Below are 24,621 nucleotides of genomic sequence, written 5' to 3'. Positions count from 1 at the left end.
TTTTATGCAAATCTTATTATTTACTGTGTCTATATGATCAAAAGCATTTCTATATATTAATAAAGAAAAGAAAAAGAGAGTAAAATATAAAAGAGTGTAAGGCAGAAATAAAAAAAATGTAAGAGAAAGCTATAAGAAGTATATACAATGGAATATTACTTACTGTTTATATTAATAGAGTTAAAAATAAAACATATTATTTACTATTATTTAGTTCTAATTATTATTAGTTAAAGCATGACAGATTATTTGCAAACAAGCATAGGCAGTATAATCAAGAAAGTATAATTAGGAATAGCATTTGAAGAACATATAAACTTTTTACAAGGAATAAATATGTTATTATTCTATTAATCATATTTTCATTACTCTTCTCTCCCTGCCCTCCCCCACCCATTACCCACTACATAATCTAAATAGAATGTCATTGTTTAAACAAAGAAAAGAAGAAAAGGAGAAGAAAAAAAAAAGATAAAGAAAAAAATGTATCAAATTACTGACCTTACTTTTTTCAGAAAGAGAAACAAATTGAATCATAGCTTGTTATTAGTTCTTCAGATATTTTGACTGGTTATGAAACAAAACATTTCTTTGCACACAGAGAATAACTTTGATTAAATCTTTTTCAGAATATTTGTGGCTTTCTGGAAATGCAGGAACTATATTTAAAAGATTAATAATGAAATAAAATGATGAGACAAAAAAAAACATAGAACAAATCATTTGTTTCTTAGTCTCTTCTTCTTCTCTGAAGTCTTCCACAAAGTTTCAGTTGCCAGTCTCTTTAATGAAGGACTAGCCCATTCCATTTCCTCTATTTTATCCAAAATCTTATTTTTTTGATAAACAGTAAAGCAGAGTCTAAGTCATCAAAATTTTAGGACCATCAGGAAGGAAGATTTTAAGCTTGGCAGGAAACAGAAGGTATGTTTTAAACTGTGCTTTTTAAGCTCCCTTATTAGTGGCAGAAAAACTTTTCTTTTAGCTATTACCATGGAAGAATAGTCATTGTCAAAACGCACAGTTGTCTCATTAATCTTAACAGGAGCTTTAGCCCAAGCAGATTTAAGAACCATCTCTTTATCAAAAGATGATAGAAATCTAACTATAACTGATCTAGGATAGTTTTTGTTAGAGTTAGTATTAGCTATAGATCTATGTGCTCTTTCGATACCAAAAGAGAATGCTTCTGGTAAGTCTAAAGTTTTAGGGAGCCATGTTGTTAAAAAGAAGTAATATTGTTACCTTCAATATTTTCTGGCAGTCCAAAAATCCTAATGTTATTGCGCCTAGATCTATTTTCCAGGTCATCCAGCTTTGTTTGTAAATGTGTATTTTGTTTCAGCAGAAACTCAATGTTGATTTCCTCTTCTTGGATTCTGTTTTCCATGTCATTCACAGCTTCTTCTATGCCTGTCATCTGGATCTTCTGTTGTTGCAGGTCTATATGTAACAAGTCTATTTGTTTTGTAGTTTTTTCTATGAAGGTGTCTATTTTAGTATCCATTTTATCCATCTTGGCAGTAAGTTGCTGGATTATACTTATCAGAGACTGAAGTTCTTTCTTGATGCTGGAGTCTTGAGAATTTGTCTTACTGGAACTCATTTCAGACTGATAAACTGACAGGAAAATTTCCAAAGTGATTTCTGACAGGAATATTGTTAAAATTTCCTTTCTTTTTTAGATATAGTTCAAGAACTATATAAAACAAACATATTTAGAAAGAAAATTACTTCAAAAATTAATTTTTTAAGTAATTAATTCCTGTCAGTGTAATGAAATTGGTGGAGCTGAAGAAATCTGCTGCTATCCTGTGTTCATCCTTGGCCACGCTGAGTGAGTGCATTCTGAGGTTTAGACTTCTAGCAGGGATAATTTTCTCAGTGGTAAAGTTGTATCTTTTTTGAAAGTGGTACAGTTATTTGGCCTGAGTAAAGGTCCAAGCTTTCTTTTAGTATCTTCTTTTTGACTCTGCAATGATAAAATAGCTTTCCTAGCAACAGTTTTGATAGCTTCCTGTTCATGTTCAGACACCATGTTTTATAGTTAGCTAAGTCTGGTTTCATTTGTTTACTGCTTTTGTTACTTGTATTTGTGAAGTGTAATATAATGCCTTTGTATGCTTTTGGGTGATGTTATTAAGTGTTGTTTTAATTGTGATTAAAGGTATAGAATTGCAGTCTTTAAGAAGAACCCTTCTTAAGTCAAGATTCTTCCCCAGGACAAGCTCTTCAAATGTCCCAAATGTCTTTGATCATTTTTTACAGTGCTGTTTTATTTGTGCCTCCACCATTAAAAGCTACAGGTTTAAAAAGATCACATCTTTACTTAGGTTTGCTGGTGTCTGACTTCACAACTTTTACTTCCATCTCAAAAGCTTCTACAAAAAAGAAAATTATAGCTTTTAAAGATGTCCCTTAACACCCCCCCCCATGAAAACCAAAGTATTTGACACATGCACTAAGGCTCCTGGGAACACTGTTTTAATTTCTCCAGCTCTAGTGTTTGCTAATCATGCTTCTTTTGTGGCTGCTTTCAAAAGGGCTTCCCCTGTTCCCATCTCTCTTGCTCAGTTGTCTCAGAACTGGAACTCTGTACCTTCAGGCATTCTTCCTCAGCATCTATCGGAAATTATGTTTTTTGGTCCAGTTGTATGCAGAAATGTAAAAATACTTTTTTTTCCAAGATACAGCAGATATGGTCACAGGTGTCATCTCCCATTAGCAATGGTAGTTTTAGAGCATTTTCACTGCTAGATTTTCCTGACCTAGCTCCTGTTCCTCCCTCCCTTTTCTTGATTCAAACTCCAATACCCAGTCAGTTATCTCTTAACCCATCAACTTCAGTTTGACATCAGTGGCCCCCTCTCAACTGATGCCTTTATCCTCAATTGCCCAGAGTTTGATTGCGCCCCTAGCATCAAGGATTTTGATTTCAGTCTTGGCACTGGAGGTCAATATTTTAGGCCCAGCCTCAACTCTGATTGTCTGAGGATCAAGTATAAAATCCCAGTCTTAAACTCTTAGCACTTATTATTGACAGCTCTGACCTCGACTGATATGTCCATGCCCAGCTCTGAGTTTGGTGGCCCCTGTCTTGGCTTTAGGATGTTGGCAGGTCCCAGTGACGAGGCATCACTGCATGACTACCCCAAAGTAATCTAGGTCATAGCTCACCTTCAGTCCTAATCTTCTGCATCTGCCTTGCCAGCCCTTTTGATGTAGGCCAGTGAGAATGATGTCACGAAACAAAATGTCAGTCTTTTATTCAGCATGCTAACTTTCTCATCCTCAGATTCTTTGCATCTAAGGACATAGGGGAAAGGTGCATGTAAGGGGAAGAACATACACTCCCCAGAGGAGTCTCCCACTCCATTATGAATGAAGAGCAGATAGTTGATTCCCCTACTGTACCTTTTCATGACCCCAAACTAAGAGAGATCTTTGGATCAGGATCAAGACTTAGTGACTTTAGGGCAGCCCTTCTGAGTCGGACCAAATCCTTGATGAGGCTTCCTGGTCTCCTAACTATTCAGCTTGTGTGATATTGCCAGGTGATGAAATACTCAGGTTATTGCTAGAAAATGTCTGGGAGTAATCCAGTGTGGTGGCATTTTATATCAAAATAGTTAAACAAAAATTCTTCATCCCCAAAGGAGTGATGTTAAGTTGTCTATCTCGCCTTCATTCTTGCTGGATGGGTTTGGAGCCGATCCTCGGCTCTGACTCGGCCTTTTTCTAAAGCTCGAGAGCTATTTACCGGCTCAAGGCCTCCCCTTATCCCACAATGCTAGGCGTCAGATATCCATATCTCATTTGCCGCTTCAGCTATGAGGTTGAGTTGTTGTTATTTTTAGATTTTCTTCTACATTAGTTTTATTAGATCGTGTTCCCCCTTTAGACCCCACTTAGGATCTCCTTTTTTCTGTTGTTACAGAGTTTTCTTGCCTTCCTCCCCCTCCCTCCCCTTTTGGGGTAGTGCTTAGGCCTGTCTCTTTATAGTATTGTTATATTTATATATATATATATATATATATATATATATATATATATAATTTGTGTGTTAAGTTTTTTGTTATTTATAACTGTTATAGTTATAGAGTTATTGTATTGTTAGTTCTAGTGTGTGTGTGTCTGTGTTTAGTGTTTTAAGCACTAGTTTAACTTCCCTTGGTATCTCTCCTATCATGTCTAAAGATACCAAGGTTTCAGGTTTCAAGAAGTGTGACTCGTGCCGTCAGAAGTTGTCTCTGACAGACAGTCACACTTCTTATGTTTATTGTTTGGGCCCCGTACACCTGCAGGACTCTTGTTCGGTCTGTCATGCTTTCAGTCCGAGAGTCCTGCAGGAGCGTAGGAATAAACTCATTTTGAGAGGCTTGTTAAAGCCTGCAGGATCCCCGGCCAAGCCTTCGTCGGGGAAATCCTTAAAGCCCACCAAACCGTCGGCTCCCTGTTCAGAGCCGACGCCGAGTGGAGCTCCTGCCTCCTCGTCGGTTCCAGCCGGAACCGACACTTCGAGACCTCAGTCGGCTCCGACTTTGCTATCGGAGCCTTCTCTGAGCCGAAAGCGTTCAAGATCCCCCTCCTTAGAGTCCGTTCGCTCGGCTCCCAGGTCCCCATTACTATAATCGGAGTGGAGCCATAGATCACATTCCTCTCGGTCCTCCAGGCTATCTGACCATGACTTAGAGAGGGTGGTCAGTAGGCTCCTTAAGTCACAGGCACTGGCCAAAATGTTGACTAGCCCTTCTCAACAGACTGTGGCTATCCCTGTTTCTTCAACAGCTCCTCCTCTGACTCTACTACTGTGTTCGGAGTCGGAGCTTGTTGGGGCTCGAATCGTCAGAACGTCAAAGCCGATGCCCCACCCTTTGGCTCCTTCATCAGCTCTGATCTCTTCACTGGTTCTGTCCTTGGAGGGATCCGGGCGCCGAGACTCCTCGCTGCCCGAGGCGAGTGGCATCGGACCCTTGTCCGACCTCATTCTCCCTCTCGGGGCCTCGGCGCAGGTGAGCTCGGCCCCGACATCAGCCTCGGAGCCGTCCCTCTTGGTGCCAGGAGGGGTTCATGTCTCTGATAGGGCCGTCTTTGAGGTCATGAGGAGCATGCTGCTCTGGTGTTGGGTCCGCGATCGACCCCTTCAGCTCCTCCCCCCATGGTGCCTGCGTCGGTCTCCGTCCACCCTCTTGACCCCAAGCGTGGAGAACAAGCACTCCAGGTAACCCCATTGGGTGTATCTTCCTCTTCCGAGTCCTCCCCTGATCTCTCAGAGGAGCCCACTTGGAAGAGAAAATGTAAGAGGAAGCATGTTGACTCCCCCGAGTCAGTCACCTCTGACACCGACTTGGAGGATTCGGAAGGGTCCCCAAGGTCCCCCTCTGAGGATGTCTCCTTTTCAGACATCCTTGAGATCCTTAAGCAGAGGGGGAACTGGACCACCCTCAACCCTTCCAAGGACGAGTCGGTGTATCTGGACGCATTTGGTTCTTGCCCTTCCACCTCCTGGGTGTCTCCACCTTTCGATCCGCTCATGGAATTAGTGGCTCGGAAGGCATGGACGGCCCTGGACACAGTGGAACCAACTCCCCGCAGGCCCACAAAATTCATTACAGCCCCATCCGACAAACAGTTTCTTACAAAGGGTGTCCCTGCTGATGCCATGGTCATTGCAGCAGCCAATAAGAAGGAGTTGGCTGACCCTTCAGTGCCTGTCCATCCACCTAATAAAGAATCTAGGACAATGGACAGCTACGGGAAGTGGATGTTCTCTTCAGCGACCTTTTCCATGTGGTCGCTGAACTATCTGTGCCATTTCACCCGCCTTCAGAGAGATCTCCTTAAGGAACTGGGTGATACCCTTCAGGATCCATCTGCTGCGGGGTCTCAGGAAAAGATTAACTCCCAGCTGGCGACCCTTAATTCTATAGTCAACTCCTCCATGCGGCTCATTTCTTATGCAGCCGATGGGGCGAGTAGAGCCGCAGGCACAGGCGTGGCTTTGAGAAGACATGCCTGGATGCGGTTATGTAACTTTGCTGACCCCTTTAAGGCATCCTTCACCAATACCCCCTTCGATGGTTCGGCTTTGTTCGGACCACAGGTGAAGGATACCTTTACCAGATGTGAGCAGGAAGGCAAGACTCCCTGCCGTGGGAGTCCATTTTTCTACTCCTTCTAGACCATACCCTAAAGGTCAGAAGAGTGGGAAAATGTGGTTTCGCAAATCCCAAGGAGTCGTGCCTGACACAAGTGGCAAGTTTCCCTCCAGGGGCAGATGAGGGAACAACAACAGATGCCGCCCGAGGGGCAGAGGGGGTCCGCAAAATCAGGGTAGCAGGGAATCTTTTTCTGACAAACCCTTTCAGCACCCCTGAGGGGCTGCCCGACTGTCCACTCTCTGAGGCAGTCGGGGGAAGATTGTCACTGTACCCAGAAGCCTGGCGACTCCTCACACAAGACAAGTGGGTACAGTCTATCATATCTGTGGGTTACAAAATTCCTTTTGTCCACACCACTATGCAAACAAACAGGTCCCTTCCAGATTTTCCACCCAGTCTAAGGAAACAAGCAGTACTAGAAATTTCAAAACTGCTAGAAAAAAGAGCCATCCAGCCAGTCCCAGCAGACCAGCAAAGATCCGGGATTTGCTCCAAGTTTGTTTTGGTACCAAAGAAAACAGGGGACTGGAGACCCATTTTGGATCTCAGCAGGTTAAACAAATCTGTTCAAAGAATGAAGTTCCAGATGGTCACGCTTCAGTCCATTCTACCCTTTTTGGGTCTGGACATTTGGATGTGCTCCATAGACCTACAGGATGCGTACTACCATATCAGAATGAACAGATGCTCCAGGAGGTTTCTCCACTTCCGGCTAGGAGCCAGTCACTATCAATTCAGAGCGCTGCCCTTTGGCCTCACCACAGCCCCCAGGGTGTTCACCAAATGCATGGCAGTGGTTATGGCTCACCTGAGACGGTGAGGATTCCAGGTGTTTCCATATCTAGATGACTGAGTCTTAACTGCTTCCACCAGGCATCAGCTAATCCGAGCCAGGGATTATTCCATCCAAACTTGCTCAGAGCTAGATATCTCCATAAACTTCGAAAAGTCTGCGTTGTCGCCTTGTCAATCTATAACCTTTATAGGCGCCATGTTAAACACAAAAGAACTGTCGACAAAGCTTCCATTAGAAAGAGTATTAGACATTCGCCAACATGTTCAAACATTACTACAATGCAAGAGAATCCAGGCCAGATTTGTACTGAAAACCTTGGGTCTCATGGCAGCAGCAATCACATTACTTCCCCTGGCTCATTTTCACGTGCGGAATCTTCAGTGGATGCTTTTTACCCAATGGTCTTTTCAACAGCTTCCGATGTCTCACAACATAATAATCACCAAATCATGCAAAGACCACCTTTCTTGGTGGATGGTCTCCCCTCAAGTTTTTCAGGGCAGACCGTTTGTACTTCTTCCTTCGGTTGCCACGGTGACAACGGATGCCTTCCTGATCTGGTCGGGGGGGGGGCATTTTCAGGGCAGGACTGTCCAGGGCACTTGGCAACCCCTAGAGTACCATCTGCACATAAACGTCTTGGAGGTGAGAGTGGTACTTTTAGCGTTGCAAGCTCTTCAGGACTCTCTACCTACCGGGACTATTGCAGTTCAGACGGACAATATGTCAGTAGTGTGGTACATCAACAAGCAGGGCGGAACCAGGTCCTATCCCTTATGTCAAGAAGCACTCAGACTCTGGCAGTGGGCGATCTCCTCTCAACGGTTTCTGATAGCAACACACATCCCCGGGAAGTCCAACGTCATAGTGGACAGGCTAAGCTGAGCTATCCTTATGCCTCACGAGTAGTCTCTCAATCAGTTAGTAGCGGACAAAATTTTCCACAGATGGGGTCAACCTTGCTGCGACCCTTTTGCAACCCCTCTCAACAGCAAGTGCAGCGACTTCTTCACTCTCTTCCCCCCCCCCAGGCCATTCCCCCAGAGACGCTCTAGTTCACGATTGGCCCCGGGATCTGCTCTATGCATTCCCTCCTTTTCCCTTAATTCCAAAACTGATTCAGAAAGTGACCGCTTTGGGATCCAGGATGATCCTCATTGCTCCTTACTGGCCTCGACAAATTTGGTTCCCATTCCTGCATCGTCACCTGCTGGAGCAGCCCTGGAATCTGGACCCAGTGCCAGACCTCTTGATCCATCAGTCGGGCGGGCTGCACCAATCCCTTCACTCTCTCAACCTCACAGCTTGGTTGCTGCACTTCCAACCTTAGCCAGGCTTCCACATGTTTCTCAGCCAGTGCGCAAAATCATACGTTCTTCGCACAAACCTTCTACTAGAAAGACTTATGCTAGTAAGTGGAAACGTTTTTCTTTCTGGGCAGAGGCTAGGAAGATAAACCCCTTTACAGCCCCTGTCCATAATGTTTTAGATTTTTTGGCGGAGCTTTTTCGAGCAGGTTCCTCAGCTGCCACCATTAGGGTCCAATTGGCTGCTATAGCAAATTTTCATGTTAGCCTATCAGAGTCCAGTATCATGTCCCACAAACTTTGTAAGGCTTTTCTTAAAGGGACTATGTTACTTAGACCCCCGGTTAAAGACCCCCCCCCCTCCGTGGGATTTGAACTTGATATTAACTTCATTGATTCTCCCTCCTTTTGAACCTGAAGCTTCTTGTTCCTTAAAGTTACTCTCCTGGAAGACTCTCTTCTTAGTAGCTATCACCTCGGCCAGAAGAGTATCGGAACTTCAAGCCCTTTGTGTTCGCCCTCCATATCTTATTTTTCACAAAGATAGAGTTTCACTCAGGATTAATCCTTCCTTTTTGCCCAAAATACCCTCAGAGACAAATCTCAATCAGGCTATTGATCTTCCTGGCTTTTTTCCTAATTACTCAAACAGAGCTGAACAAAAGTTACACTATTTGGACGTTCAGAGGCAGTTACGTTTTTATTTGGATAGGACCAAACAGTCAAGAAAATCAGATCAACTCTTCCTGTCCTATGCTGAGGGGAAGCAGGGCCTGCCAGTTTCTAAGGTAACCTTGTCCAGGTGGCTGGCCTCTATTATTACCTTGATCTACCAACTGAGAAATAAAGAACTTCCTTCAAAACCAAAAGCTCATTCCACCAGAGCATTTGCTACATCGGTAGCTTTTCAGGCTACACTTCCAATGGAATCTATTTGTGCTGCAGCAACATGGGCCACTCCTCATACCTTCGTTTTGCATTATAAGTTGGATATGGCCTTCAGAAGTTGAGCTGATTTTGGTTCCACTGTGCTCAAGAGTCTGTTTCGATGAGCCACCCAGAGCTAAGGTGCTAGGGACTCTGTCCCATCCAGCAAGAATGAAGGCGAGATAGACAACTTAACATTAAGAAGTTATGTACCTACCATAACGTTACATGTTAGTTGTCTTCATCTCGCCTTCTTTCTTGCATCCCACCCTCCATCCCCCTTGCCTGGTTAGGACCGAGAAGAATCCCTTTTGAGGCCTTCTTCCTACGGTTGACCTTATTTTTAGGTTACGTCCTCCTCTGTTTGTAGCACTGTAGGTAAACCTTTGGTGGGAACTAGTGTGTTTTTTCCATGGTGTTAACTTTCCAAACGAGATCTGGATATCTGACGCCTAGCATTGTGGGATAAGGGGAGGCCTCGAGCCGGTAAATAGCTCTCGAGCTTTAGAAAAAGGCTGAGTCGGAGCCAAGGATCGGCTCCGAACCCATCCAGCAAGAAAGAAGGCAAGATGAAGACAACTAACATGGAACGTTATGGTAGGTACATAACTTCTTATTCTAGCTGGTCACAAAATTTAGTGGTAGACTCAATTATGGTTGCTACTGCATGTAAGAAGGCTTCAAAGCCCCAATTTCAGGTCATTCACCTCCCCAAACAAGAAAACACATTATTTGGACAGATTAGGGAAGTGAGTGGTCTTATATTATTCTGTCCATCCACTTCAACTTCTGGGATATTAGTTTTTAGGTGAATCTGGTCTAGTAACTTATCACACTACCAAACACTTGTGCTCCTTTCCTACTTTCATAATGCACCTATTCCTCCCTCTGCTCCTCAGACATTGTTATCCAACTCAGCAACAAGACTGTAAATACTAGAGATCAGCAAAGTGTTTCATTATTTTCCTGTATTGCAGTTTTGCAGTTTTTCCATTATCTTCTTTCATTTTCTAATTTCTTGTAAAACCTTACGATTTTTACATACTTTCTGGTTTTGTGTGTGTGTGTGTGTGTGTGTGTGTGTGTGTGTGTGTGTGTGTGTGTGTGTGTGTGTGCATTGATATATATAAAACATGTATACATTCATACACACACACACATACATCGATATCCCCATCTATCTATCTATCTATATATATATATATATATATATATATATATATATATATATATATAAGCCAAAAACTCACAAACCACGAAATTCAAAACCGTGAACATAAACAAAACACTACACCACACATACAAACACAAATACACCTACCTTCTGACACTCCAACAAAGCAAAACAACACACACAAACACAACAAAACAAACTCACAAACCCACCCTTCCTATAAGCAGGGGGGATGCACCTCCCACACCCCCGCTACTTATATATACTAACTCCGAGGTCGCACTAAACACTGAAAAACAGAAAACCCACAACCACACATTCTACACCCCCCCTTGCACAAGCACACATCACATACATACAAACACCACCACTCTCAACACTGACACACTCACACTCTTACCTACCTACCCTAACCCACACCTAAAACTCTCCAACACACTCACAGACACACAAACACTCCCCAAAACCCTTAAAAACATAACACTTACGTAACGCGCCATCAGTACTGCAGATTTGACATTTCCGGGTTTGATATTCTGCAGTTTTGCGTAACTGCAGATTTGACACTTTGGTATGGAGATACTGAAATTCGACATTTCATTATTTCAAGATGCCAAAGTGTTTCCATATATATATATATATATATATATATATATATATATATATATGTGTGTGTGTGTGTACCCCACAGTATTTCAAGACAGTACAATGATGAGGAAAGGACATATTCCCCATCTCTGATAGTGAAGCAGTCTTGTTATACTGTCGATCATCTATTTGTTACCCAAATTGTGTTGACAAAACAGATGTCAATTATACCCACAGTCAATTTTATTACTCACTCCATTTTAAATATATGTGTGTGTGTGTGTATGAAAAAAGAAAACGTATATCCTTCCAGCTCCATTGACTAGGCAGGAAGCCTTGTCATGTTCTCTCAACTTTCTCTGTTAGTCATTTTCTGAATTCTCATAATCTCTGGTTAATTTACTACTACTAGTTTTTTACAGCTACATTACATTTTACCTACAGTTTTAAGTGTTGCTGCTTGCAAGACTGTTTTCTCCAGTGTGTACTATTAGCGCTGTTTCTGTTGTGTCTAGGTGTTTTTTTTTTCTGTGACTGTGTAAGACCATCATAGAAATATGGCATTGTGGCCATAAAGTTCTACCCCAGGGCACACATGACTTCTGTGTTATCTTGAGGCTGGAAATCATGCAAGCTACTTGCAACATTTGCAAGAACTTTGGCCACATTCCGTGCATGTGCAGAAAAATAAACTCATCTTGAAAGTATTTTTGCCTTCTTCTGTGGAATCCTGGAAGGAAAAGGACTAGATCAGAGAAAAAGAAGGGAAGTGACAGAGAGAATGGAAAAAAGAAACAGCAGGATATTCAGTCATAAGCTTCACCTCCTTCTGTGACTCCTCATTTAGATCTGTCACAGGTGGCTTCAACTCTGACAGTGTGTGCTTTGTCTTTGGTGCTAGGCCCTTCATATAACAAAGCTATTGTTATCCCAGACCACTCCCTAAAGAGAACAGCGATTAATCAAGCCACTGAGGAGCTTTCTACACTTCTTCCCTTTCACTCCTCAACTCCTGCACCTCCTCTTTCAGGTCTGCTAGCTCTGTCTGAAACTCCTCTGATATTAATTGGGACTGGATGATGAGAGCATTTGTGAAGATACAAACTGAATTTAGTGTCATCCTCTCCCTCTCTGTATCTAGAGAGTGCATCTGATTGGCCCAGCATGTCCCCTCAGGCAAGTTCCTTCCCCAGTTTAAGTTTTGAAACTGGATGTTTCAGAGTTATTATTATTCCCCGAGCTTCTCGGGTCAGCCTTGGCTGGTTTGGATCTCTTAGTACTGACTTTGACTCATCCGATTCATTTAACCCTAATGCAACTGGGATCAGTGGAGTCTTAGAACCTGCATCAGTAAATAGGTTTGTCTGCATACAGTCACTAGTTATTTGAAACAAATATATGTAGCTTCTTTGTGCTATTTATTGTGATAAACTGCAGTAACTTATAAAATACTATATTCATTATTTAGTATGTACAATTCTGTATACAAATATTCTTTATATAAAGATCAAAAAAGGCAAACAAATTTAGGCAATAAATTAACGGGCAAAAGAAACATAAAATAATATATTAAACAGTAGACAACTAACCATAGATTAGTATTATAAAAAAGCTAAATCTGGTGGACAATTGATTGAATAAATCCTCTTTGTATAAAGGCCAAAGTGAAGTGTCTAAAGTGAGGTAAAAATGAAGGAGTGTTACTTTTATCCTGTAATGCTCTTAACATTCAACATTATTTCAGTTACCACTTAACATGAAACCACTGTTGTTGATTTTGTAAACACTTCCATGAGAGATAATATCAGAATAATTTGTGCTCACAGAAGATGTCTATGCATATATCTACTCACTGAGACTATCCCATTGACTTGGGAATTCATATAATTCACAAACTTGTGCTTCAGATAGGCAATTCAAACTATCCTCAGACAAACTGGAATTTTTAGACATTCTTTCTGTCTCTCGCTTTCTTCAAAGGTTCATAGGTATATACCAGGCTATCAACTACTACTAGGGCCTTTATAAGCCTAGCCATGTAACCCATCCAATTGTGAACCTATGTAAAATGGATATCTATTTGCAGGGGTATGTTAGAAAATTGCTAAAGGTTTTATGGGGGGTGGGGTTATATTAGGATATATTTACAGTTTATTTCTGTCCATCAGATAAATGGGGACAGACTGGGAGTGTATTTCCAATTTCCCATCCAATAGTCAATTATGTTCCAATAGAATTAGAGATGGACTCTGCTTCATATGGATGGGGAGCCTATTCCAGAGTATGGGGATCATTTGAAACACATATCTATCTCGCCAACACATTCTTTTTGTGTCACAATCAAAATTTAAATCCTAGGATCTAGTGTTTCTGGTGATGTTCACTTTGTGATGTGTTGAAGGTCCATCAGGACTGGATCTGAGGATGCCTTATATACCAGCATAGACTGCCTATCAGTAACCTATAGGAGACTGAATATAGTGATAGGTCTTTAAGGCAATCTGTATAGGACAGTGTGTTTATACCCTAGATTCTCTTAGTGAGGAACCTTTCTGGCCATTCCAGTTGTTGCAAATGCCTTGTTAGATAAATGCTGAAGAGGGCATTGTACTCAATGATGAGTCTGATAAGGGTAGAGTAAAGTGGCACTAAAACTTCCTTGGACCTGGATGCCATGCCCTTACTTACAAGTTGAGTGATATAGAATGATGTTCTTAGTCTTCATAATCTTACACAAATGATACAGGATCCTACTCAGGCAAACAGTATTATTGAATTATTACTAACTAATAATATTGACCTTGTTTCAGATGTAGGTGTTAACAATTGAGTAATTCAGACAGTTGTTTGATAATAGTCAGTATACACTTGGACTTGATTGATGTACATCACCAGAAGAAAAAAATTCAACTTTAATAAAATTAACTATGCAAATATCATTTTCAAATCGTAAAGGTAGAAAACTGGGATGCTAAAGCTGATATAACATCTTTTACTAGCTCTAAAGTTAAAACGCACAAATTTCATTTTTGTTGGGGAGCAAATTTATGAAAAATTTATAGGAATTAAAGTGGTATTTAAAAATACAAAAAGGTCTGAACAGTCTGGAATAAAATGTGGTTAAATAAAATATCAAGAAAACTAAAGGCAGAATTGTAATGAGTAAACTAACTTTTGAGACCAAACTAGTGACTAAAATGGTAAATAAGAAAACTGTTTATAAATATGTCAATTGTTGTACCAATAGAAGGGACTTAAGATCAGCAATTTCTCTCAATAGAGACATTTATTACTGACACACAAAAGATGTCCAATGTTTTTAATTCATATACTGGCCTTATACCTTCACCAGTAACTAATGACTAAGCAATTTGCCCTACATTATATGAGAATTTGCTGATCAGCTCACTAAAAAGATAGGGTCTGCAAAATCTGTAGTCCTGACAGTATTACAGCAATAACTCTAACAAGAACTCGCATGGAACTATGCCCCATCTTACACAATATATTTAATATAGTACACTGATTCACAAACAGAATAACAAGTCAGAAATGTCTAATTATCATCCAAACAGTCTGATATATTTGAACTGTAAACTATAAGATGCACTTAATGAATCTTTTGCGAGATCCTAAAAAACATTATGGAGTTCACAATTTACACCAACATGATTTTAGTATAGGTAAGTCCACCTTTATCAACGTAGTAAAATTTTATGACAGTTAACCAAGCAATTGTACAGGGCTTAATTGAGGGATATATATATATATATATATATATATATATATATATATGAATCTAACCAAAGCACTTGACCATCTGTTGCATTTCTCAATACTTTAAGTATTACAGAAGTATAAATCCAGTTCCTACATAATTAATTGGATTAACAACTGGATGTCTGGTAAGACCCAGTGTGTTTCAGTTCAAGACACTATCTCTAAATATTTACCAGTAGTGTCAGGTACATCCCAGGAATCCATCCTGGGGCCTTTTCTGTTCAGTCTGGTAGTTTCTATTAGGCCAGTTAATAGATACTGTTGGTATGCCAGCTATGCCAATGACTGTAAAATAGGGTGCATCATCAATTCAAAACAAGGTATATTAAACATAATTTAGCTGAACTAAATGTCAGGTAACGCACTTCAACAAATCTAAAATTAAAAAAAAAGTAATGTTAGACAAACTCTTCAGGAGGTATATTCATGTAAGAATTTGGGTATTCAGATTTCCTCAAACTTCAAATTTTAGAAACAAGTAACTCATTTAGGACTATTGTTTAAATGTATAAGTTTGAGGGATCAATCAAGTTTTGTTACGTTATATAATACTAACATATGACAGATCCTGGAATACAACATTTTGTTTTACATTTACACTAGGAAACAATTGAACAGAACTGAGTTTGTCAAGAATTCTTTCTACTCAGGATTTGTGCTACACAGAAAGGTGCAAAAAATGTATCTTACATTAAAGACACATTTGGGGAAAGCAATTACTGTACACAAAGCATATAAAGATGAAGTGTTCTAATCTGCATTTAATCTTCATTTTTTGCCTAATCCAAAAACCTACAAATATAAGGATGTCAATGTTTGTGTCATTTGCATCAAGACATGCCAAAGGAATAATTTTACTACTCAAATAATCCCTAGGATGTGGAACAAACTATCCAGACATATTATTATTGAGGAACATCAGTTCATTTAAAGAAAACTTGGATGTATGAATGGAAGATAAAGTGTTTGATATCTATGTTAATGAGTAAGCATTGCTCAGCAGCCCCCTAGGCCTGTACATTGTGCATTAATTATATGAAGCATTTGGAAGGCTATCAAAATTAAAATCAAACGAAACTGTCCTTTGAATAAAAAGCAGCTCATCATAGTTTCTCAAACTATGATGATGTATGGATCACTGTGGATGAAAGCACACAGTTTTTTGGTTTTATTTTTATTGATTGCATAAAATTTATGGCCATTTTTATCAGAGTAGCCATTTTTTATTCAGCTATTATTTAGTTTGGAAGTTTCACTAAAGCATTTTCTTCCATTTGGCTTCCAGAAGCTACAGCATGTTTTTGCTTGTGTGGTCAGATGTTCTGGGTTCCTAATCAGTTCACTTTGAATTACCATCATCTTCTGCTTTATACTGATGACATAGTCCTATTCCACTCCAACCACTCTGTCTCTTCTCTTGAACTCAAACTTCTGGCTGTTTTTCATCTCCTTATTCAATGGGTTAGTGATAAACAATGACTACTTGACTCCTTTAAAAGATAAACATTGCTTTTTGGCACTAGCCAAAAACACTTCTTTTCCCAAACCTCTAAAAATCCCCATTCATCTTAATAATGCTATTGAAAAGTTCACTTCTTTTTCCAGACCTCTAAAAATCCTCAGTCATCTTATTAATACTATTGAAAATGTGACCTTATTCAAATATCTAGGGAATTGATTGGACCACTTCCTAAATTTCCAACTTCATTGGACATCACACAAACAAAAAAAATCAACTTTCTTCTACTCTGGGATAATAGGATCTCTCCTTCCCTGTCTAGACTAGGTAAAAATGCCAATAACTAAATGTATCATGCTGGCTTCAACTAGAATAATGTCTCCTTCTAATTTCTGTGACCTCTAATAGACATGTAGCAACCATTCTTTCCATTTTCAATGCTATTTGCAGATTTATCATTCTCTCCCCAAGAAATGAACACCACTGCAAAACCATTGAAAATCTAACTGGCTACCTGTGAAATAATGTGTTAAATTTATACTTGCCTCTCAACAATTTAAACTTATAAAGAACGACACCTTCCTCCAAATAGCATCCAGACTCTTCAGAGATGAATCAATACACAGCCTTAGAAATCTTAACCATTCCTGCCCTCTCCTCCAAAACCCAAACTAAGCTTCACTACACAGACCAAGCTTTCTCAGTCCTTGGTCCCAAACTGTGGGAATCTCTCCCTTCTTTTCTTAAAGATCATTCCTCTTATTCCATTTTCCAATCACAAATAAAAGCACATTTCAAGACACTAGGAAAATGCAAATGCTATCTCTATTATCATATAACATAAGTTGTTCAAATACTTCCTAACTCTACTTTCCTTCCTCTGACTCTACTATTGATTATCATTCTTTCAGCATGCCATCTCTGATTACCACTCTTTATATAATGTATGTATATATTGTGTTTTGTCAGTCACTCTGTATATAATGTAATTTGTCTATTGCCTTTATACCCCAAAGCCAACTGTGATATTCACTTTGCATGTAATATATGTATATGTAAGTTTTGTCATTCACTCTGTATGCAGTGTCATGTTTCTATTGTGCTTAACACAAGCTGAGACTGAACTAGGTCCAATGGGATCAGTGTTCTACACTGGTTAACAAATTCAAAATAAATAAAATAAATAAGATTTGTGGACCTGTGTGCTGATGGTATAGTGTTTAAGTGTATGATATTTTGCTTCCATAAATCCTGGAAAGTATTTTGCTCTGAAAACTTAAACATTTGTTAATATCTTTTTTAAAATAAGAATGCTAAGTTGCTGGCCAGTGTAAAATTTTCCACAGGGAGTTAAATTCATTGGTAAATGGTTTAAACAAAGACTTCTTCATAATTAATACAGACAGTCTGTGAATGGTTTGCTTTTTTCTGACTTTCCTAGTTTTGCCAAATATTTTTGTTCTTTGATGTGCTTGCTAGGAACTTAAATAGTTTATCTGTTAAACTGAATGTAACACCTCCTGCCTCCTTGAGTTGGTGCCTTGTTTATACTTGCTATAATGTTCACATGAAACCACACTGTGATCCTGGTCTAGGCAAAATTGACACTGTGTAGAAGACATTATGAGATATTTGCGAAAGCTACTGTACAGCATCTTTTTTTTTTTTCTGGTGAAACAGGGAGACATGTGACAGACAAACCGGTGAGAATAACTAAAGGGAACATGGAATAATGTGGAATATACCAGTCGCTCTTGCATCAACCTATGTCAGTACATAGCAAGTGCAAGAGCTTGCTGTATTGGTTCTCACAGGTTAGATGCTACGACTTTCAAAGTGCTGGTCTGGAGAAGATACACTTGAGGTTGTCAGACCCAAATACTGAACCTTCCTGAAGAAGATACTTGTTCTGAGCAACTTGTGTTTTTGTTTAGAGTTGGCACTACAAGGCTCTTAAAGTCAATTCACTTGTATATAGTATTACAGTTGTTGATTTTGTTTCTTTACATAGGTATTTTGAGCATCACTGTTCTACAACCATTTAATGAAGATGCTTCTTCTTGCTGGGTTTTAAAGAAAAAGCAAAAGAGTATCATCCCTGAAAATCTCCAGTCCAGAAAATGGGATAATTTTCCTGCCCATGAGGTTTGTTTCTTATCACTTTCTTTTTACAGTAGTTATATGGACTCAAATGAGCAACTCTGCTTCTAAAGTGTTAAACTACATATGCAAAAAAGGTTGAAAAGGTAGAAAAGAAATGTACTGAAAGTGCGAGAACAATTATGCAATGGTCTCTCTTTTGGTACAATTTAGAATTCTTCTGTATTGTAAAATGAAAACTGAAATATTATTTTTAGTTTTTTTAGCATGGCATTTTACAGTTTCTTCATCCATTCCTTGAAGCTTTGCAAGAATTTTGCTGCTATCCCATTTGTTGTTGGATACCCTGGTGCATTAGTATAGTAAATTATTCATTTTAGCCTAACAAAAGTGAATAATTTTTGTAAAGTAAATTGGGTTCCATTGGCAGTGAAAATATGATAAGACTGAACTATAAGCAGCAATAAGTCCCTACAGATAAATCATGGCAGCTTGATATGTGTTTTTAAGCATATGAGCTACTTTTAGCCATTTCAGATATTCATCTAGTGCATGAATACTTGGGTCATCAATCATCCAGTGACCAAGGCTATTATTATGACGTGACTCACAAGGGGGGAGCCACCACAGACCCCGGGAACTACCGCCCCATTAGCCTGATGAGCCTGGTCTGCAAGGCCATGGAACGTATCATTATGGAACTTATAAACAAAGACATTGCTAATCTCCAAACTCTGGATCCCACCCAGTTCGGGTTTGTAAAAGGCAGATCATATCTCCTAAACCTGATAGACTTCTTTGGAGCAGTCACCAAAGCCGTAGACAAGGGTAAGGTGGTTCACACAGCCTAGATCTTGCCAAGGCTTTCAATGCAATCCCCCACTCTGGAATTATAGATAAACTCACTAATGTAGGTATAAATCCCTATGTCACAAGATGGGTTGCCAACTGTCTCACTGACAGAACCCACACTGTAAAAGTAGCAGACTCCAAATCCGACTTCAGATCAGTGACAAGTGGAGTACCACAGGGTTCAGTCCTGGGTCCTCTCCTGTTTGATATCTACTTCTCTGAAGTACACAGAATGTCTTTGGCTAACAAAGTTCGCAGATGACTGCAAACTAGGAGCCATAATCGAAAGTCCTAACAATGTGGACATCCTACAAAAGGGCCTCACTGAGACAGATGCCTGGTGTCAAAGCCATGGCCTCAAGCTCAATGCAAAAAGTGCATTGTCATCCCCTTTGGTAAAAACTCTGTACCCATGAACTATAACATAGGTGGTAGTATACTTAACACCGAAAGTGTGATAAGAGATCTTGGGACACAGGTGGACAGTAGTCTCTCCTTTGATAATCACATCGCCACAGTAGTCAGGAAATCCTTCTACATGGCAGACTTCATCACAAAAGGTTTCTCATCCAGAAAAAAAGAGGTCATTGTTTCCCTCTACTCATCACTCATTAGACCCATTATAGAGTACAATGTCCCTTTTGGTATGTACCTCACAAGACATCTACAACAACTGGAAAGGCCGCAGAAATAGCTCACAAAGAGGATTACCAGCCTCAAACAGATCCCCTAGACAGACCGTCTCAAAAAACTCCAGCTTTACTCCGTCGCATATCGCCTACTCAGAGGTGATCTCTGCCTAACATACAAAACTATGTCAAACCCAGAGCTGTTGGATATGCTCCACTTAAAGAAATCCCAATCCCTCCAAGCTACACGCTCTAGGGACCTAAACCTTGTCACCACAATAAACAGAACATGCCGGAGGGATAGATTCCTGTCCTAGAGACTTCCCATACTCTGGAATAAACTACCTATCTATATCAAACAAAGCTCCTCATTAGCACTCTTCAAGAAAATCTTGATGATTGGATGGGAAATAGGAAATTCACCCTGGAGATCACCTCTGTGGCTCTGCTTGACAGTGGCACAGGAAAATAATTTTCTTGGGTGGAAAAAGCCAGGGTACCTTTTTGGCTGGGCTTGTATAGGCCCCAGAGCTGATAGCCTAGTACCTACCTATGAACCTATGAACCCTACATGGCCTTTTGTAATGATGCAGTACCAATCAGCTACTCCTTCATTCATGTCAGTGATGATGAAAGATAATGCTTGAATCAGAAGTTTATTTGCTTTCTTTTTAATCACATTGTCAGATCAAGGAGAGACAGCATTATACATGGATATAAGGAGTGTATTTTATCTATATCTTGAGGACTAAACAGGTAAAATTGCCAGACTTTTCATATATTTGACTTCAAGTAAATCAGGCCTTCCAGTAGCATTACAAACCCGGCTGCATTTCCAAAGCTGGGGAGGCTTTACTGCTGCAATGTTTAAATGTATATTAGTATATCCCTGCCTTTTGAATCACCACTTGTTATACTACCTATCCTTGTGAATTTTGAGTACAGGGTTAAAGAAATGTTACAGATGTGTGAAATAATCATGATGAAAATAAATGACTGATTACTCCTTGTCCACACTATCAAGATATACCTTGCCAACCCCTTATGATTTTTTTTCAGTTTTGTTTGTTGCTTAAAAGTTCAGCTGTTGTTGTTCATCACTGGCTAAATTTTAGTGCAATTTTATGGTATGAGCAGAGATGACCATGGTATGAGTGATGTCAGTATCTTTGGTAAAATGTGACTGGTGCAGAGTAAGAGGCTGTGATTAAACTGGTGCACAGAAATTGAGACTTTTATCTTTGATTGCATCTTTTGTTTCTATACAGTGAACGTCCAGATGGATGTATTAGTTAAAGTTCAATGCCACAAGCACAGCATTATAGTATACTGCTCTGAGAAGAGGCAGCTTCCCAGTTTATTACTCTTAGCTAGGTAATGTGACAATGTCTGACTTAACTGGTTATTTGTTTATGTACCAAGGTTGAAATCCACTGGTATGATTATTGACTTGCTAAAAGCATTTTCCTTCTGCAAATCTGATTGCTGGAGGATGACTCTAAGAAATGAGATTATGGAGCTAATGGGGGCTGTATTATATTTGTGTGACTGGCAGCAGCTAAGGCCGATGTCTCCCAGGAATTCTATATAGATTACTTTTAGGCTAATACTGTACCCTATCAAGTTTGAACACCCAGCCTTATAGACTACAAAGACAAATTGAAAGCAGAAATCTACTGATGTTAAGTTGTCTATCTCGCCTTCATTCTTGCTGGATGGGTTCGGAGCCGACCTCGGCTCCGACTCGGCCACTCTAAAAGCTCGAGAGTTGGTTCCACCGGCTCGAGGCTCCCCTTATATCCCACAATGCTAGGCGTGAGTTACCTCAGATCTCGTTTGCCGCTACAGCGATCGAGGTGTGTTTTCTACCGGCTCCAGGTTAGTGAAAGTTTAGACTAGTTTAAATTCTTTAAACTTAGGCTAGTTAGTGTAAAATTCTTTCCCACTTAGTGTAGTGGACTTGTTTATCCCTTACTATCTTTCCAGCCCCCTCCTTTTATAAAGAACACTTAGTTCTTCCCTAAGGCCTTCGGGCCCTTCCTTCCCTTTCCTTAGAAGTGTGTATGTGTTTTACTTAGGGAATTTTATTAACTTACCTTTAGTTTTAAATAATTCCCTTTTAATCCTATCAGTGTAATCTGTGTGTGTGTGTTTTTGTGTGTGATTACACTTCAGGTTCCTTGAGTATGTCCAAGGATACAAAGGTCTCAGGCTTCAAGAAGTGTGACTCGTGCTGTCAGAAAATGTCTCTGACAGACGGTCACACTTCTTGTGTGTACTGCCTGGGACCTTTACCTGCAGGACTCTTGTGCTGTATGCCATGGCTTCAGCCCTAGAGTCCTGCAGGAGAAAAAATAAACTCATTTTGAGGGGCTTAATTAAGCCTGAAGGTTCCCTTCCTGTGTCTTCTGGGAAACCTTCTAAGGCTTCTAGGACCTCGGCTCCAGCTTCAGAGTCGAGGCCTAAGGCTTTGAAGCCTACTGCTTCATCGGCTCCGGCTGGAGCCGATGAGTCTGTGACTGCTGTTTCAGTGGTTTCCTCGGCTCCGGCCGGAGCCGAGGCATTAGAGTCATGGGTCGGCTCCGATCATACCATCGGAGCCGACATCTAGAAAGAGATCGAGGTCACCGTCCCTTGGCTCCGTTCATTCGGCTCCAGCATCTCCCCTGCTGTCTGAACGGAGCCATAGATCTCACTCCTCCAGGTCATCGAGGCTATCAGATCACGACCTCCAGAGGGTAGTGAGTAGACTTTTGAAGTCCGAGGCACTGGCCCAAATGCTCCAGAGTCCGACTCATCAGTCGATGCCTCAGCTTGTTCCAATTAATATTCCTCCCCCGACTCCTTTGAGCTCAGAGCCGGGGCGTCTCGGAACCGAGACTGTGGTAGCGTCAGAGCCGATACATTTGTCTTCGGCTCCGTCGTCGGCTCCGATTTCTTCCTTTGAAGAATCTCGGCACCGGGCTTCCCTCGTCGGCTCCGAGGGGGTGAGTGGCATCGGACCCTTGTCTGACCCCCCTCTCCCTCTCGGTGCTTCGGCGCTGGTGAGTTCGGCTCCGACATCGGCCTCGGAGCCATCTCTGTCGGTGCCGAGGGAGGTTCTCATCTTCTCGGAGCGGGGACCTCTGGCTCTGCCTGACAGGGGTGCATTCGAGGTCATGCGGAGTGTGTTGGAACCTTGTTCGACTCCACAGTCGGCTCCGTCCGCCCCTCCCACTTCAGTGCCTTTGGTTATGTCGACTCACTCCCTCATCCCAGACCGCAGAGAGCAAGCTCCTCAAGAATCCCCTGTGGGGATCTCATCCTCTTCCGAGGCCTCTCCTGAATTGGCAGGGGAGCCCCCTAGGAAGAGAAAGTGTAAGAGGAAGCACTTAGACTCACCTGAGTCTGTCACCTCTGACACAGATTTAGAGGATTCGAGGGTTCCCCACATTCCCTTCTGAAGATGTCTCTTTGCAGACATTCTAGAGATCCTGAAACAGAGGGGAAATTGGCCAGCCCTTAACCCTTTGGAGGATGAATCTGTGTATCTTGAGGCGTTTGGCTCTCGTCCTTCCACCTCCTGGGTGTCCCCCCCCTTTGATCCCCTCATGCAGGTGGTTGCAAAGAAGGCCTGGACGGCTCCTGATTCAGTGGACCCTACCCCAGGAGACCCTCCAAATTTATAACAGCACCAACTGACAAGCAATTTCTCACAAAAGGTGTTTCTGTGGATGCTATGGTGGTAGCTGCTGCCACCAAGAAGGAACTAGCTGATCCTTCGGTGCCTGTCCATCCACCTAACAAGGAATCCAGGTCTATGGACAGGTACGGGAAGCGGATGTTCTCGTCAGCGACCTTTGCAATGCATTCGCTGAACTACCTATGCCATTTTACTCATCTTCAAAGGGACTTGATCAAGGAAGCGAGTGATATGTTGAAGGATCCTACAGCTGCGGGTTTTCAGGACAAGATGAACACTCAGCTGGCGACCCTGAACTCCATAGCTAACTCCTCCATGCGCCTCCTTTCTTATGCGGCTGATGGAGCGAGCAGGGCCGCAGGGACAGGTGTGGCCTTACGCAGGCACGCCTGGATGCGGTTATGCAACTTTGTGGACCCCTTTAAAACATCTTTCACTAATTCCCCGTTTGATGGATCATCTCTTTTTGGTCCTCAAGTGAAAGAAACCTTGACTAGGTGCGAGACAGATGGCAAGACCCTTTCTGCCGTCGGAGTCCGTTTTTCTACTCCTTCTAGGCCTTACCCCAAAGGCCAGAAAAGTGGGAAAATGTGGTTCCGTAAACAATCTCAAGGGACTTCGCCTGATGCACAAAGTCGGTTCCCCGCCAGAGGCAGAGGGGGGAACAACAATGGTAGACGTCGCCCTAGAGGCAGGGGGGGTCCGCAGAACCAGGGCAATCGTGAAGTCTTCTCTGATAAGCCCTTTCAGCATCCCTGAGGTGTTGCCCGACTGCCTACCTTCGGAGGCAGTCGGGGGAAGATTGTCACTGTACCCAAAAGCCTGGCTATCCCTGACTCAAGACAAATGGGTACAGTCCATCATTTCCGAGGGTTATTCCATTCCCTTCTTTCGCATTCCAAACCAATCAAAAAATCCCTTCCAGATGTTCCACCCGCTCAAAGGGATCTTGCAGCTTTGGAAATTTCAAAGCTGCTTGCAAAAAGAGCAATTCAGCCAGTTCCAGCAGACCAGCAAGGATCCGGAATCTACTCCAGGTTCTTTTTAGTTCCAAAGAAAACAGGGGACTGGAGACCAATTTTGGATCTCAGTATCTTGAACAAGTCAGTCAAGAAAACAAGATTTCGGATGGTCACGCTGCAGTCCATCCTTCCCCTTTTGGGAAA

The 24,621-nt window shown here is 41.4% G+C and overlaps 1 protein-coding gene across 1 annotated transcript in view; it reads left to right on the top strand.

Annotated features, from left to right (window-relative positions):
* SPAG17 (sperm associated antigen 17) overlaps positions 1 to 24,621 on the top strand; it is a 3,638,922-nt gene that overhangs the window by 2,792,989 nt on the left and 821,312 nt on the right. Inside the window, exon 35 of the mRNA XM_044071485.1 lies at positions 18,204 to 18,337. Coding sequence (XP_043927420.1) covers positions 18,204 to 18,337 — 134 coding nt within the window. The remainder of the gene's footprint in view (positions 1 to 18,203; positions 18,338 to 24,621) is intronic.

This window comes from Protopterus annectens, chromosome 5.part0 (genome assembly GCF_019279795.1).
Source record: "Protopterus annectens isolate FY-2018-M chromosome 5.part0, PAN1.0, whole genome shotgun sequence".
Classification (NCBI taxonomy): domain Eukaryota; kingdom Metazoa; phylum Chordata; order Ceratodontiformes; family Protopteridae; genus Protopterus; species Protopterus annectens.
Note: the sequence above shows the minus strand (reverse complement) of the source record. Positions and strands in the feature narration are given on the sequence as shown.